Genomic DNA, 17,988 nt, shown 5'->3' with positions numbered 1-17,988 from the left:
CGATCCTACTCAAACTCTTCCAGAAAATTGCAGCAGAAGGCAAACTTTCAAACTCATTCTATGAGGCCAACACCACCCTAATACCAAAACCTGACAAAAACGCCATGAAAAAAGAAAACTACAGGCCAATATCACTGATGAACATAGATGCAAAAATCCTTAACAAAATTCTACCAAACAGAATCCAACAACATATTAAAAAGATCATACATCATGACCAAGTGGGTGTTATCCCAGGGATGCAAGGATTCTCAAATACCCAGAAATCAATCAATGTGACACACCACATTAACAAATTGAAAGATAAAAAACATATAGTTATTTCAATAGATGCAGAGAAAGCCTCTGACAAAATTCAACATCCATTTATGATAAAACCCTCCAGAAAGCAGGAATAGAAGGAACATACCTCAACATAATAAAAGCTATATATGACAAACCCACAGCAAACATTATCCTCAATGGTGAAAAATTGAAAGCATTTCCCCTAAAGTCAGGAACATGGGTGCCCACTCTCACCACTACTATTCAACAGTGTTTTGGAAGTTCTTGCCACAGCAATCAGAGCAGAAAAAGATATAATAGGAATCCAGATTGGAAAAGAAGTAAAACTTTCACTGTTTGCAGATGACATGATCCTCTACGTAGAAAACCCTAAAGACTCCACCAGAAAATTGCTAGAGCTAATCAATGAATATAGTAAAGTTGCAGGATATAAAATTAACACACAGAAATCCTTTACATTCCTATACACTAACAAAGAAAATAGAGAAATTAAGGAAACAATTCCATTCACCATTCCAATGAAAAGAATAAAATACTTAGGAATATATCTACCTAAAGAAACAAAAGACCTATATATATAGAAAACTATAAAACACTGATGAAAGAAATCAAAAAGGACACAAATAGATGGAGAAATATATCATATTCATGAATTGGAAGAATCAATATAGTGAAAATGAGTATACTACCCAAAGCAATCTATATATTCAGTGCAATCCCTATCAAGCTCCCAATGGTATTTTTCACAGAACTAGAACAAATAATTTCACAATTTGTATGAAAATACAAAAAAATCCCAAGAGCCAAAGCAATCTTGAGAAAGAAGAATGGAACTGGAGGAATCAACCTGCCTGACTTCAGGCTCTACTACAAAGGCATCAAGACAGTATGGTACTGGCACAAAGACAGAAATATAGATCAGTGGAACAAAATAGAAAGCCCAGAGATAAATGAACACACCTATGGACACCTTATCTTCAACAAAGGAGGCAAGAATATACAATGGAGAAAAGACAATCTCTTTAACAAGTGATGCTGGGAAAACTGGTCAACCACTTGTAAAAGAATGAAACTAGAACACTTTCTAACATCATGAAGTGAAGTGAAGTGAAGTCACTCAGTCGTGTCCGACTCTTTGCGACCCCGTGGACTGTAGCCCACCAAGCTCCTCTGTCCATGGGATTCTCCAGGCAAGAGTACTGGAGTAGGTTGCCATTTCCTTCTCCAGGGGCTCTTCCCGACCCAGGGATCAAACCCAGGTCTCCCGCATTGTGAGCAGACACTTTAACCTCTGAGCCACCATACACAAAAGTAAACTCAAAGTGGATTAAAGATCTAAATGTAAGACCAGAAACTATAAAACTCCTAGAGGAAAACATAGGCAAAACACTCTCCGACATAAATCACAGCAGGATCCGCTATGACCCACCTCCCAGAGTAATAGAAATAAAAGCAAAAATAAATAAATGGGACCTGATTAAACTTAAAAGCTTTTGCACAATGAAGGAAACTATAAGCAAGGTGAAAAGACAGCCTTCAGAATGGGAGAAAATAATAGCAAACGAAGCAACTGACAAAGAATTAATCTAAATAATATACAAGCAGCTCATGCAGCTCAATTCTGGAAAAATAAACGACCCAATTAAAAAATGGGCCAAAGAACTAAACAGACATTTCTCCAAAAAAGACATACAGATGGTTAACAAAGACTTGAAAAGATGTTCAACATCACTCATTATCAGAGAAATGCAAATCAAAGCCACAAGGAGGTACCGTCTCACACCAGTCAGAATGGCTGCTATCCAAAAGTCTACAAACAATAAATGCTGGAGAGGGTATGGAGAAAAGGAAACCCTCTTACACTGTTGGTGGGAATGTAAACTAGTACAGCCACTATGGAGAACAGTGTGGAGATTCCTTAAAAAACTGGAAATAGAACTGCCATATGACCCAGCAATCCCACTGCTGGGTATACACACTGAGGAAACCAGAATTGAAAGAGACACGTGTACCCCAATGTTCATTGCAGCACTGTTTATAATAGCCAGGACATGGAAGCAACCTAGATGTCCATCAGCAGATGAATAGATAAGAAAGCTGTGGTACATATACACACTGGAATATCACTCAGCCATTAAAAAGAATACATTTGAATCAGTTCTAACGAGTTGGATGAAACTAGAGCCTATTATACAGAGTGAAGTAAGCCAGAAAGAAAAACTCCAATACAGTATACTAACGAATATATATGGAATTTAGAAAGATGGTAACAATGATCCTATATGTGAGACAGCAAAAGAGACACAGATGTATAGAACAGTCTTTTGGACTCTATAGGAAAAGGCGAGGGTGGGATGATTTGAGAGAATAGCACTGAAACATGTATATTATCATATGTGAAACAGATTGCAGTCCAGGTTTGATGCACGAGACAGGGTGCTCAGGGCTGGTGCACTGGGATGACCCAGAGGGATGGAATGGGGAGGGAGGTGTGAGGGGGGTTCAGGATGGGCAACACATGTACACCCATGGCTGATTCATGTCAATGTACGGCAAAACCACCACAATGTTATAAAGTAATTAGTCTCAAATTAAAATAAGTAAATTAAAAAGAAAAACTCAACATTCAGAAGGCTAAGATCATGGCATTTGGTCCCATCACTTCATGGCAAATAGATGGGGAAACAGTGGAAACAGTGGCTGTCTTTATTTTCTTGGGCTCCAAATTCACTGCAGATGGTGACTGCAGCCATGAAATTAAAAAATGCTTGCTCCTTGGAAGAAAAGTTATGACCAACCTAGACAGCATATTCAAAAGCAGAGACATTACTTTGCCAACAAAGGTCCACCTAGTCAAACCTATGGTTTTTACAGTAGTCATATATGTATGGGAGAGTTGAACTCTAAAGAAACCTGAGCACCAAAGAGTTGATGCTTTTGAACTGTGGTGTTGGAGAAGACTCTTGAGAGTCCCTTGGACTGCAAGGAGATCCAACCAGTCCATCCTAAAGGAAATCAGTTGAATATTCATTGGAAGGACTGATTCTGAAACTGTAACTCCAATACTTTGGACACCTGATGTGAAGAACTGACTCACTGGAATAGACCCTGATGCTGGGAAAGACTGAAGGCAGGAGGAGAAGGGGATGACAGAGGATGAGATGGTTGGATGGCATCATAAACTCAGTGGACATGAGTTTGAGTAAACTCCAGGGGTTGGAGATGGACAGGGAGGCCTGGCGTGCTGCAGCCCATGGGGTCACAAAGAGTCGGACACAACTGAGCGACTGAACTGAACTGAATAAATATCCAAAAATTCTTCACAAAGAACTGGATATAGATAATATATCTGTACATGTTCCCCAAAGATACTAATATAGAGCATTTTATATGACCCCATTTGAGTATGAGTACATAGCATAAATCTAAAGCTTGTTTCATTACAATTATGTTAAATTTAGCACTATTTAGACAGAACTAAACCAAAGTTAGGTTTTACTAAGTTGACTTTTGGTTGACTTTACCATGAAATGTGGCAATTTGTGAAGTAAAAAGAATAAAGTTATACTTACACTAGTTACTTTACGGTATATTTGAGCTGCATTCTGGCATTCAGAATAAGGGTACTCTGAAGTAGCCATTTCCAGCATACACATTCCAAAAGCATAGACATCCACAGATTCATCATAGTGCTCTTCATACATCTCTGGGGCCATAAACTCAGGAGTACCTACAAAATACCACAACCACATATTTTTAAGAAAAATGTAGAGAATTCCCTGGCAGTCCAGTTGTTAGGACTCTGTGCTCTCACTGCCTAGGGCCCAGGTTCAATCTCTGGTCAGGGAACTAAGATCACCCAAGTCATGTACTGTAGACAAAAAAAATCTATGCCAAGATCACATTCCCTTTGCCATAAGGATTACTTGAGATAATTTCTGTTCCCTAAAAGCAAAAATACAAAAATACATATATATATATACACACACACACATACATACCCCCTTATATATATATATATATATTTTATATATATATATATAATATATATATATATAATGTCCTTAATTTTCCATACTGATAAAGGACAGTTTGCAATGCTCATAGGTAATGATTACCAAAATCTGTTTTTCTTTCTATCCTTTGTTTTAGTTATTTAAAACTTTTGAAGTAGTACATCCTCTTTATAAGTCCTCAGAATTTTTCAATATTATTAAATACATCACAAAAGAAATACACTGGGATGTCTCTGAAATCAGTCAATATAGAATAGATATTTCAAAGTAAACTCACATTCTAGGCCAGGGGCCAGTAAACTTCTCTATAAAGGGTCAAACAGTAAATATTTCAGGCTTTGCAGTCCATATGGGTTCTGTCACAGCTAATTAACTCTGACACTGTAGTGCAAAAGCAGCCATACACAATATGTAAATGAATGGGTATTGCTGTGTTCCAACAAAACATTTTTTACAAAAATAGGCAGGGAAGTTCAATTTGGCCCACAGGCTGTGGTTTGCTGATTCCTGTTCTAGAAATACACAGTTTAAAAAAAAATCTTCCTTTACACAATCAATAAACTATAAAATGTTAATCACCAATGACACTTTTAGCAAATGATGTACGCATTAAGGTGGCTAGTCCTAGATCACCAATCTTCACAGATCCAGTGGGTCCCGTGATGAAAATATTGTCACACTTCAGATCCCGGTGAATAATAGGAGGAGTCCTAGTGTGCAAGAACTGCAACCCCTTTAAAATCTGCCTGCACCAGCTCCTTAAGACCTTTGGTTTCATTACTTTAAATCGTTTTAAGTACCTGCACAAAGAAACAAAAGATCACATGTAAACAAACATACCTAGCTTATTGTATAAGCACATTATGGTAAATCACATAAGCCAGCCAATACAGTATGTATTATGATTGCCATCATTGAGTTATCTTTTATTGTCTAACAAAATATTTTAAAATATAAAGCCTCAAAGTACACCCCCCCACAGAAAAAATACATACTACATAGAACAGTCACAAATAAGTGGCTGTACCATCAGATGAAATGCTCTAGTCAGAAACAAAACAATAGACTATAATTATATAGCATTGCTCACTAGACATTTGAACCTGCCACATCCCCACTCTTTCATCCTCTACAAAATGACATTATCTCTATAATGATTTCTAATTGTTAAGTTCAATGATATGCCACAAACATTAATTTTTCAACACTGTATTTTCTAACAAACTTCATTAACACCCTAATTTTTTAACCTGCCCTGAAACAGTCACTAGATTCAGATTCTACCAATTCTTTAACCATGTAATGTTACTTTGCAAACAACTTTTGTGACTCTTGAAAATTATTTCCAAATAAAACTCCATTGGCACTATCAGGTTCAACTTACGTCTTTAAGGTTCCTGATGTCATAAGTTCCGTCACTAATACAATACATTTCTTTCCTTTTAATATAGACTCCCAGGAATCATAAAATCGAACTATATTGGGATGTTGGAGACCCTTTAACATCTCTGCTTCTTCCTTGAACCTTTGCTGCTCGGCTTTGGTTAATTTCCGGTCCTAAAATGGAAGATCAAGTTCCAAATTAAAGTCTAGAAATTGTCTTGCACATTTATAATACCACTCAAATGAGTATTTATGCATATATATATGTATCTCTATTCACCTGTCAATCCTTTTCTCAGTACCTATAAAATCACTGATATTCTTTGTTAGGTATTTGCTCTGACTCCTCTCATAGAGCAAAATGCCGCAGTTGTTTGTTGTATTTGTTTTTGTTGTTTAGTTGCTAAGTCATGTCCAACTCTTTTGTGACCCCATGGACTGCAGCCTGCCAAGCTCCTCTGCCCGTGGGATTTCCCAGGCAAGAATACTGGAGTGAGTTGTCATTTCCTCTTCCAGGGGATCTTCCTGACCCAGTAATCAAACTCACATCTCCTGCATTGCAGGTGGATTCTTTACCACCGAGTCACCAGGGAAGCGCTGTTTGTTGTATACTTTAAACTGATACATTGTTATATGTCAATTATAGTGCAACAAAATTGGAAAAATAAATAATAAAATTTCTTTTGCTGGAAAAGAAAAATAGTATCTCAAAGTGAGAAAAAGTAATAATCAAAACCAGTCCAGTCTGATTCCAAATTGGGAAAAGAGTATGTCAAGGCTGTATATTGTCACCCTGCTTATTTAACTTATATGCACAGTACATCATGAGAAACGCTGGGCTGGATGAAGCACAAGCTGGAATCAAAATTGCTGGGAGAAGTATCAATAAACTCAGATATGCAGATGATACCACTCTAATGGCAAAAAAAAAAAGAGAGAGAGAGAGAGACAGAGAGAGAGAGAAACTAAAGAACCTCTTGATGAAGGTGAAAGAACAGAGTGAAAAAGCTGGCTTAAAACTCAACATTCAAAAAACGAAGATCATGGCATCCAGTCCCATCATTTCATAGCAAATAGATGGGGAAACAATGGAAACAGTGATAGACTTAATTTTCTTGGTCTCCAAAATCACTGCAGACAGTGACTGCAGCCATGAAATTAAGACGCTTCCTCCTTTGAAGGAAAGCTAAGACAAACCTAGACAGCGTATTAAAAAGCAGAGATATCATTTTGCCAACAAAGGTCTGTATAGTCAAAGATATGGTGTTTCCAGTAGTTATGTACAGATTTGAGAGTTGGACCATAAAGAAGGCCAAGTGCCAAAGAATTGATGATTCTGAATTGTAATGCTGGAGAAGACTCTTGAGAGTCCCTTGAACAGCAAGGAGATCAAACTCATCAATTCTAAAGGAAATCAACCCCAAATACTCATTGAAGGACTGATACTGAAGCTCCAATACTTTGGCCATCTGATGTGAAGAGAAGACTCGTCAGAAAAGATCCTGATGCTGGGAAAGATTGAGGGCAGGAGGAGAAGGCATCAGAGCATCAGATGTTTGGATGACATCACTGACTCAATGGACATGAGTTTGAGCAAACTCCTGGAGATAGTGAAGGACAGGGAAGCCTGGCATGCTGCAGTCCAGGGGACCACAAAGAGTCAGACATGACTTAGCAACTGAACAACAACAATAATCAAAACAGATAATAAAAAAACTTTCCCCTAAGAAATCTCCGAATTTCCACATCTAAGGATCTATAATGTCAGGGAAGGAATGACGGAATGTTAGACACCTAGATATTTATTCTGGTTAAATATCTGAATTGGCAACATATTTCCAGACAGAAGTATAAGGTTACCAACCAGTAAAAGACAGTGGACCTGTAATTTGCCACATTAAATACTAGAAGGCAAACGAGCAATATTTATAGAATTCTGAGGGATGACTGTGACTCTCAAATTCTGAACCCAGACAAGCTATCAATCAAGTTTACAAGGGAAAAATACACACATTTCCATGAAAACAAGGACATAGGAAGTATACCACATCATTTACCAATCCTGAAAATAGTACTCAAAGAATTAAATGTGGCCAAATAATATCATTAGAAAAAGAGGGTGTGGCATGTCATAAATAGTAAGAAACTTTCAATAATGCTTTTTAAAAAAGAAGCTTAAGTAACTGTGGCTAATATGGTTGGCAATATTTTCTAAACAGTAATTAAAACTGAAGATATATACAGCTGACCTTTGAACAACACAAACTTGAACTGCATGGATCCACTTATACCTGGATTTTTTTTCAATAAATATTACAGCGCTACATGATACACTGTTCATTGAATCCTTGGATGTGGAACTGCAGATATGGAGAGTCAACTAAAAAATTATCATGAATTTTCAACTGCTTAGGGCTGGCACCCCTCACCCACACATTGTTCAAAGGCCAATTGTAATGCAAAATGATAAACCTGGAATTACTTCATTAAAATCTAATAGAGCAGGAAAAATAAAAACAATTTCTATCTTCTGAAAGGGAGAGGAGAGAAAGGAGTGATAGAACTATTTTAAGTTTTGATGTCAATAGATAATCAAATTATGTTAGTTAAAAATGTAGGTATGATTTCCATTTCAAGATGGTTGACAACATATTAATTCCCATCTCTTCTTACACCCCACCAAAACGACAAAAGAAATATATAAATAAATCCACAGTAGTACTTTAAATGTGAGATGGGTTCAAACTAAAGATTTTTTAAAGATAAAAAATATATACTCTAATAGAATGCAGTTTTATGAAACTCATGAGAGTATAAGAAATGGTAATTTGATAAAAGTAAAAGACTTCTGTTAAAAAATGGTTTTATAAAGACTTCATAGTAACCCTAGGTAAGCAGCACAGCCACAGCTCTGACAATTTCATTTTTGGTTACTTTACTCATATTATTCCTTGATGTGAAAATATGTAAAAGGAGAGTCGGTTGCAGCATGGTTTGTAATTGTGAAAAATTAAAAATAATCACACGAAGAAGGCAATGGCACCGCACTCCAGTGCTCTTGCCTGGAAAATCCCATGGATGGAGGAGCCTGGTAGGCTGCAGTCCATGGGATTGCTAAGAGTCGGACATGACTGAGTGACTTCACTTTCACTTTTCACTTTCATGCATTGGAGAAGGAAATGGCAACCCACTTGAGTGTTCTTGCCTGGAGAATCCCAGGGACGGGGGAGTCTGGTGGGCTGCCGTCTATGGGGTCGCACAGAGTCAGACACGACAGAAGTGACGCAGCAGCAGCAGCAGAAATAATCACAATGTCAGTAACAAAGTCTATTATATGCCAAGCACTGTCCTAAATTTTTTTGTATATTAATTAACACTTTTAGTCCCTACAACAACCCTTTGTGATAGTCACTAATACTGTCATTACCATTTTGCAAATAAAGAAACTGAGGTTAAGACGGTTAAGTAATTTGTCCAGGATCAAATGGGTTATATATATAGAAAGCTAAACTTGGCTATAAACAAATTTAACAGTTAAACGAATAAGCTAGATCTATGTGTAGTAATGTGGATAGATCTTCTAAGGCCTACTGTTGAGTCAAAAAAAAATCTGAAAGAAATTTATAACACCTTGTACATAAAAGAAGGGGTTTTCTTGGTGGCTCAGTGGTAAAAAATCCACCTGCCACTAAAAATAGTTTTATGTTTTACTTTTTAGGTCTATAAAGTTGAAGTGAAGTTGTTCAGTTGTGTCCGACTCTGTGATCCCACTGACTGTAACCTACCAGGTTCCTCCATCCATGGAATTTTCTGGGCAAGAGTATTGGAGTGGGTTGCCATTTCCTTCTCCAGGGGACCTTCCTGACCCAAGGATCGAATCCAGGTCTCCCGAATTGCAGGCAGACGCTTTACCCTCTGAGCCATGAGGGAAGCCCCTTTTAAGTCTATAATTTGAGTTATTTAGGGCTATAATTTGAGTTAAAATTTTGTGATGTGTGAGAGTTAGGTCAAGGTTCGTTTTTTTGAATATGTATGTCCAGCACCTTTTGTTGAAAAAACCATCCTTCCTATGCTCAATCACCACTGCACCATTTTTCTTTCTAAAATCACTTGACCACATCTGTTTGGGTCTATTTCTGAACTCTATTCTGTTCCACTGATCTATCTGTGTATCTACCTTTTTGCCAATATCATACATGTATTATTACTACACCTTTAGAGTAAGTCTGGAAATCAGTTAACATGAATTATTCAAACTCGTTCTTTATCAAAATTGTTTTAGCTATTCTATTATCCTTGCCTTTGCATATCAGGGTTTGTTTTTGGGTTTTGTTTTTTGGGTTTTTTTTGGCTGTACTGGGTCTTTATTGCTGTGTGCAGGCCTTCTCTAGTTGTGGCATGTGGGGGCTACTACTCTCTAGTTGTGGTGTGCAGGTTTCTCATTGTGATGACTTCTCTTCTTGCAGAGCATGGGCTCTAGAACGCAAGTGCTTCAGTAGTTGCAGCGTGCAGGCTCAGTAGTTGTGGCGCACAGGCTTAGTTGCCCCAAGCACATGGGCTCTTCTCAGACCAGGGATCAAACCCATGTCCCCTGCATTGGCAGGTGGATCCTTAACCACTGGACCACCAGGGAAGTCCCTCATATTAGTTTTAGAGTCAGTCTGTTAACATGTAAAAAAAAAATTCCTGCTGGGATTTTGCTAAAATTGTTTTGAATTTCTAGGTCATACGGCGAGAATGAACATCTTAAGAACAGTGAGTCTTCCAACCAATGCATTTATTTAGATCTTTGATTTCTTTTAACAGTGTTTTTTAGTTTTCAGCATATAGATTCTACACATACTTTATTATTTATACCTATGTATTTCATTTTGGGTGCTACTGTAAATAGTACTTTTTTAAAACTGCAATTTCCAATTATTTATTGCTACTGTAGAGAGATATAACTTTTTTTTAATATTAACCTTGTATCTGGCAAACTTGTTAAAATCACTTATTAGTTTCAAGTACTTTTTTTTAGATACATTGAGATTTTTCATGTAGATAATCATGACATCTGCAGGTAAAGACAGTTTTATTTCTTCCTTTCTTCTGTATTCCTTCTATTTCTTTTTCATCCCCTATTTCACTAGCTAGCACTTCCAGAACAATGATGTTGATAGCATCATATCAGAAGTGCTGAGAGAAGACATCCTTCCCTTTTTAGAGGAAAAGCATTCAGTCTTTTCACCATTAAGTATGATGCCAGCTGTTTTAAGCCATTCTAATAGTTGCATTTTTTAAATAGATGTCCTTTAACAGGTTGAGGTTTCCTTTTATAGCAAGTTTGCTGAGTTCATCATGAATAGATACTGAATTTCTTCAAATGCTTGTCCTGCAACTATTGAAATGACCATGTTGATTCCTCTACAGGCTATTAATATGTCAAATTACATTGAGTTTCAAATGTTGAACAATCCTTGCATCCCTTGGAAAACTCCACACTAGTCATCATGTATTACTCTTTTAATATATTACTGGATTCAATTAGCTAATGTTATGTTGAACATTTTTTCATCCATGTTCACGAGGGATACTGATCTATAGTTTTCTAGTAATGTCTTTAACTGTTTTGGGTATCAAGTGGGTAGGCGCTGGCTTGACTCCTGGCTCTGCTCTCTTGAGCAATCATTCCTCTGAAAGTTAGTATACAAATGAAGGTTTGGGCCTCCACTTTTTCATCCTATACCTTCTAACTTCATCTCCATGGGTCTTCTAGAGAGTAGATATTAAAGATAGAATTTTCAGGTATTATATTCTATCATCAGCAAGAAGAGATAAAGTTATCTCTTCCCCAATGTTTATGCTGTTTATTTTCTTATCTTATTGATTCTGTTGAAACATCCACAATAACAAAAAATAATTGTGATAACAGTCACCACTGTCTTTTATTGTACTTTAATTAAAAAACAGCCTTATCTCATACCTTAGGACTGTTTACAGTATTTTTTTAATTTCCACAAATAGTTTAACATGTTGAAGTAATTTCCTTATATTCCTATGTTACTTTTATTTTTTAATTAGGAGTGGCTGTTGAGTTTTACCAAATATTTTCTCAGCACCTACTGATATGATCATAAGGTTTATTGACAGGTTCCTGACATGATCATAAGGTTTGTTGACAGGTTCCTGACATAGACCTATTCTTCAAATCTTAAAGCCTAGCACATTATTCTTTTGACCCACTGGTGAATTCTATTTGCTAATATTTTACTATGGATTTTAACATCCGCATTCATATATGAGACTGAGCTATAGTTTTCCTTTTTGTACAAAACTAGCACTTAGTTTTAAGATTATACAGCTTCATGAAATTAACTGGGATTAAACAGTTTAATATTGGAACAGCTTGTCAATTAAAGGTTGTTTAGAAATCAAGCTCTGAATCTACTTTCTCCTGATGTGTTTTTTCTCTTGTTAAATTATAAAAATATTCAGGCATAAACAAAAAGGTGCAACAACCAAGTTTGTTTAATTTTTAACATTTTGCCAAATTTGCTTCCATTTTAACAAGACATTACAAAATTAAAGACCTCTACATATCATTCCTTGATTCGATCCCTTTCCTTTCCCTCCCAGAAGTAACCACTGCTTGAGTTAGGTTTTTAATCCATGAAAGTTTTTAGAAGTTTTAATTATATGCTTGTATCCATAAGCAATACAGTTTTACATATGCTAAAACATTTAGGTGGTTATCACATGGTATGTGTCCTTTTGCAAATTAGTTTGCTCAAGGTTACATTTTTTATATTTATGTACTGTGATATATATAATTTGAGCTTATTCATTTTAACTATTATACAGGATCTCATTAGACAGTTCTACCACACTGATGAATAAAGTTATCCATTCAACCCCATTGATGAACATTTGGATTGATCCAAGTTTACATTATTATAAACAATTTTGCATTGCATATTCTTGGGATGGCTCCTTGCCCTGGTATTGTGAAAGTCACTTAGTCGTGTCCGACTCTTTGTGATCCCATGGACTATACAGTCCATGAAATTCTCCAGGCCTGAATACTGGAGTGAGTAGCCTTTCCTTTCTCCAGGGGATCTTCCCAACCTAGGGATCAAACCCAGGTCTCCCACATTGCAGGCAGATTCCTAACCAGCTGAGCCACCAGGGAAGCCCAAGAATACTGGAGTGGGTAGCCTATCCCTTCACCAGGGGATCTTCCCGACCCAGAACTGAACCGGGGCCTCCTGCATTGCAGGTGGATTCTTTACCAGCTGAGCTACCAGGTATTAAGTGAGGGGGAAGAGCTTAAATTCCCTCTCTACATCATCTTAATACCTAGCCTACTTTTCTTCTTTTTCTCCTAATTTTGATTAGGAGTAATCTATTCAGATTTAAAATTAAATCTGTTATCAATTAAATCTGTGTTATCATTGTGAAAAGTAGAATCTAGACAGTAGGTATTTATGAATGTTCTAAGATTTTTAACTTTATTCTAGATTTGAAATGTTTCATAAGAAAATGCTAGAAAAATTTATTGTCAAATGTACACATAACATTCTCTTATTATTCTTTTACTCTTCCATAGCTGGCTATGTTGCATTTCTCATTTCTTCTTTCATATATTTTTACCCTCGTATTTTCCTTCATCAGGTTCATTAATCGTTTTTCAGAGTCAAGAAATTTAGAATTTATATTTTATATACATAATTTTTATTAATTTCAATTATCTTATATTAACTCCCTCTTTCTCTTTTTTGCTTTCTTTCAGTGTTACTTCTCTAATGGCTTAAGATAGGGACTAAATTCCTACTAGTTATTGTTCATTAATAATGAAGGTATTTTAGTGATAAATTTTCTTCTGGGTATAGCTTTTGCAAGGACTCACAAATTTTGTTTCTAATACCTTCATTTTCATTGCTTTCTAGTTAGTTCATACTTTCAGTTTTATTTCCTCCTTGATCTAAATTTTATATAGGACTGTGATTTCTGATCTCCAATTAGTTAAGAATCTTGTTACTTGTTTCATTATTTATTTCTAATTTTGAGTGATGCAGAATATAAAATCTCTTTTAACATAAGGTTTTCTTTGGGCCACATATTTAATCAATTTTTTAGTAGCTTGTAGACTATAAAAATGTGTATTTCCTATTTGGAGGATATTTAAGGTTCTATATATACCCATCAAATGGAGTTTATGGATTATATTATTCAGTTCCTATTTATTCACTTTTTGTCTGCTTGATCTGCCCTATTCTGAAAGAAGTGTATGACATTTCCTACTACAGTTATTCGTTTATCCATTTTCCTTTAATGTATTTGAGGTTCTGAATTGAAAATATTAACCAGAATATTTTTGGTGCCTACAAGTCTCTATCAATGGTATTTATCTTCTTAAACTATGAAGCAAATAACTTTATAATAAACAGGTATTTCTGTTTAATGCTTTAATTTTACTTTCTTTCTTCTGAGATAGATATTAATATTGGTTGGTACTCCTCCTGCTTTCTCTTTGCTGGTTTATAGCTTCAGCTTAACCTTGCTTTATCATTGTTTTAAGTATTTTTTCTAGTAAACAACACACGTGGGTTTTGTCTTTTAATCCCATCTGAAAATGTGAGTTTTTTAACAAACAAGTGTAATACATTCACATTTGATACAGTAAAAGATATATTTCATTTTACTCCTTCCATTTTATTCTAAGTTATTTATCTTACTTTGCTGCTTCCTTTTACTCCTGTTAACTTAAAAGTATTTCATATTGTTTCTCCTTTTTACTAGTGGTTAGCTTCCTTTTCCTGACATTCAAAATCAAACACTAATAAACTAATTCAGCAAAGTAGCAGGATACAAAATCAACACTCAAAAATAAATTGTGTTTCTAAAATTTAAAAGGATATCTTGCATAAAGTTAGGAACCCCAAGGGGGATAGTATTCATGTAATGATAAACTATAAATAAATTTACCCTAGTGAAAAAGGAAAAAAAGTTGTTTCTATACACTAAAATAAATAATTCTAAAAGAAAATTAAGAAAACAATTCCATTCATAACATCAAAAAGAATAAAATATCTAGGAAGAAACTTATCTAAGGAGGCAAAAAGACTTCTATCACTTAAAACTACAAAACACTGTTGAAATTACAGAAGGTACAAATAAATAGAAATACATCCCATATTTATAGATTGAAAAGCCTAATACTGTTAAGATGTCAATACCAAAAGAGATCTGCAAATTCAATGTAATCCGTCAAAATCCCATATTTTTGCAGAAATTTTAAAAAATGCTAAAATCCTATATGGAATCTCAAAAGTGAAAGTTAAATCACTCAGTTGTATCCGACTCTTTGCTACCCCATGGACTGTAGCTTACCAGCCTCCTCCCTCCATGGGATTCTCCAGGCAAGAATATTGGAGTGGGTTGCCATTTCCTTCTCCAAGGGATCTTCCTGACCCAGGGATTGAACCCAGCTATCCCGCGTTCCAGGCAGATGCTTTAACCTCTGAGCCACCAAGGAAGCCCCTCAAATACACGAAAAGATCTTGAAAAAAAGAACAAAGTTGGAATTCTGGACTTCAAAACTTACTATAAAGCTACAGTAATCAAAATACTGTGATACTGGTACAAAGACAGACATAAATATCAGTGGAACAGACTACAGAGCTAGAAATAATCCCTTGTATAGTCAAATAGATAATTTTCGACAAGGGTATCAAGATTATTCAATGAAGAAAGGACTGTCCCTTCACAAAAAGTTGGGGAAATTGAGTATCCATGTGCAAAAGAATGAAGAACTTATAAAACAAAGTAGCACAGTGGTTAACCTTACCTTATGCCATATACAAAAATTAACTCAAAATGCATCAAAAACATAAGAGCTAAAACTTTCAAAAGAAAACATAGGGGGAAAATCTTCATGACGCTGGGTTTCACAATGAATTTCTAAGCCGAAAGCATGCAGGCAACAACAGGAAAAAAATAGATGAACTGAACTTAAAAACTTTCATGTATCAAACGCACTATTAAGAGTATAAAAAGGCAATCCATAGAATGTGAGAAAATATTTGCAACTCACATATCTGGCAAAGGATTAATACTCAGAATACATATAGAACTTCATCTCTCAACAACAATAACTCAATTCAAAAATTGGCAAAGGACTTGAACAGGTATTTTTCCAAAACAGAAATACAAATGGTAAATAAGCACAAAAAAGAGGCTCAACATCTCTAGTCACTGGAAAAACGCAGATCAAACCCATAATGAGATGCCACTTCACACCCATAGGATGGCTATTTAAAAAGCACACACTCAATATTGACAAAGATGTGGAGTAAATAGAACCCTTATGCATTGCTGATAGAAACGTAAAATGAACACTATGGAAAACAATATGGCAATTCCTAAAAAAAACTGAACATAGAATTATCATATGATACAGCAATTCCACCTTCTAGGTATATACCAAAAAGAACTGAAAACAGAGACTTGAGCAGATATTTGTACACTAATATTCATAGCAGTGTTATTCACAATAGCCAAAAGGTGGACACAATACAAATGGCCATCAATGGATGAATGGAAAAAATAAGTGTGGTATATAAATACAAGTTCTTAAAAAGGAATAAAATTCTGAATCATGCTACAACGTGGACAAATCTTAAAAACATTACACTAAGTGATGTAACTCAGACACAAAAGAACAAATATTGTATAATTCCACTTAAATGAGATACCTAGAATAGACAAATTATTAATAGAGACAGAAAGTAAAATAGTAGTTACCAGGGGCTGGAAAGAATGGGGAATGGGAAATTATTGTTTAGTGGGTTTCAGTTTGGGATGATGAAAAAGTTCTGGAGATGGCTGGTAGTGAGGGTGAATGTACTTAATGCCACTGAACTGAACACTTAAAATAATTAAAATGGTATATTTTATGTTATTTACATTTTGTCACAATAAAAATTTATTTTAAAAAAGAGTTAAGGAACTCATATAGTATTTGTCTTTCTCTGACTTATCTCACCTAGCATAATATCTCACCTAGCATAATGTCTTCAAGGTCTTTCCATGTTGTCACAAATGGCAGGATTTCCTTCTTTCTTGAGGCTGAATAATATTCCACTGTATACATACACACATCACATCTACTTCACCCAATCTTCTGTTGACAGACACTTTGATAGACACTTAGGTTGTTTCTATATCTTGGCTACCGTAAATGCTGCAATGAACATGGGTATGCAGATATCCCTTCAAATTACAAATACCATATGACACCATTTATATGTGGTATCTAAAATCTGAACTTGTAAAAGCAGAGAGTAGAATAGTGGTCACCAGGTACTAAGGGTAGGGGAATGTTATTTCAGGATACAAACTTACAATTAACACAGAAATAAGTTCTGGAGATCTAACCAGCAGTGATTACAGTCAACAATATTTTATGTTTGGAACTCCCCTGGTGGTCCAGGGATTAAGAATCCACACACAAAAAAGAATCCACCTTTCATGCAGGGGACGGAGACAATCCCTGCAGGGTCAGGGAACTAAGATCCCACTTGCCCACTTGCCACAACTAGAGAAGCCTGCAAGCTGCAATGAACAGCCTGTATGCCACAGCTAAGACTCAACAGCAGCCAAAAATAAATTAATTAATTAAAAAAACAATACTTTACGGTAAACTTCAAAGTTGCTAATAGACTAAATCTCGGCTGTTCTCAACACAAAAAGGAAATAACCATGTAACATGCATGATAAAGGTATTAACTAATGTTACTATAGTAATCATATTGCAGTATATAAATGTATCAAACCAACAGTGGGTTGTTATACCTTAAATTTACACAGTGTATCTCAATTTTTTTTTTAAGCCTAAAAAAAAAAGAGTTAAGGAACTCAACAAAAGCAAGGACAACAAATTTAGAAGACAGCCGAAAACAAGCAGAGTGTTTATGCTTTTCTATATAATTTAAAATGACTAATAAATTCTAAACGTCCCTGTAATTGGCTAGGAGTCATCCTCTCATGATAGATCAGTAGATCTGCTCTGAAGAATAACGAATAGATTTTGATGCTTTCTGATTAAATTAGCAGAATACAAGTCTTTCATGTACCAAATCAAATTACTGTATCTTTTGATCCTAGTCAGCATTAAAAGTAAACAACTTTACAAAATTAAAACTGCTGTCCCAGACATATTGCTGGAAGTCCACTAAAAAAGGTATGGCCAAGACCTTCAAAGGTCTACTTCTAATTCAGTGAGAGGAAAGTAAACCTGTCAAACTAGCACCAAAATCCAGAG

General features: G+C 35.6%; 1 protein-coding gene across 1 annotated transcript in view; it reads right to left on the bottom strand.

Moving 5' to 3' along the window:
• Positions 1–17,988, bottom strand: part of WNK3 (WNK lysine deficient protein kinase 3) — a 194,039-nt gene that overhangs the window by 140,703 nt on the left and 35,348 nt on the right. The window contains exons 3-5 of the mRNA XM_070291607.1: positions 5,686–5,858; positions 4,881–5,101; positions 3,858–4,015 (exon numbers count right to left, since the gene is read on the bottom strand). Coding sequence (XP_070147708.1) covers positions 3,858–4,015; positions 4,881–5,101; positions 5,686–5,858 — 552 coding nt within the window. The remainder of the gene's footprint in view (positions 1–3,857; positions 4,016–4,880; positions 5,102–5,685; positions 5,859–17,988) is intronic.

Source organism: Ovis canadensis, chromosome X, assembly GCF_042477335.2.
Source record: "Ovis canadensis isolate MfBH-ARS-UI-01 breed Bighorn chromosome X, ARS-UI_OviCan_v2, whole genome shotgun sequence".
NCBI classification, from domain to species: Eukaryota; Metazoa; Chordata; class Mammalia; order Artiodactyla; family Bovidae; genus Ovis; species Ovis canadensis.
The sequence above is the reverse complement of the archived record's forward strand: the minus strand, read 5'-3'. Positions and strand labels throughout refer to the sequence as shown.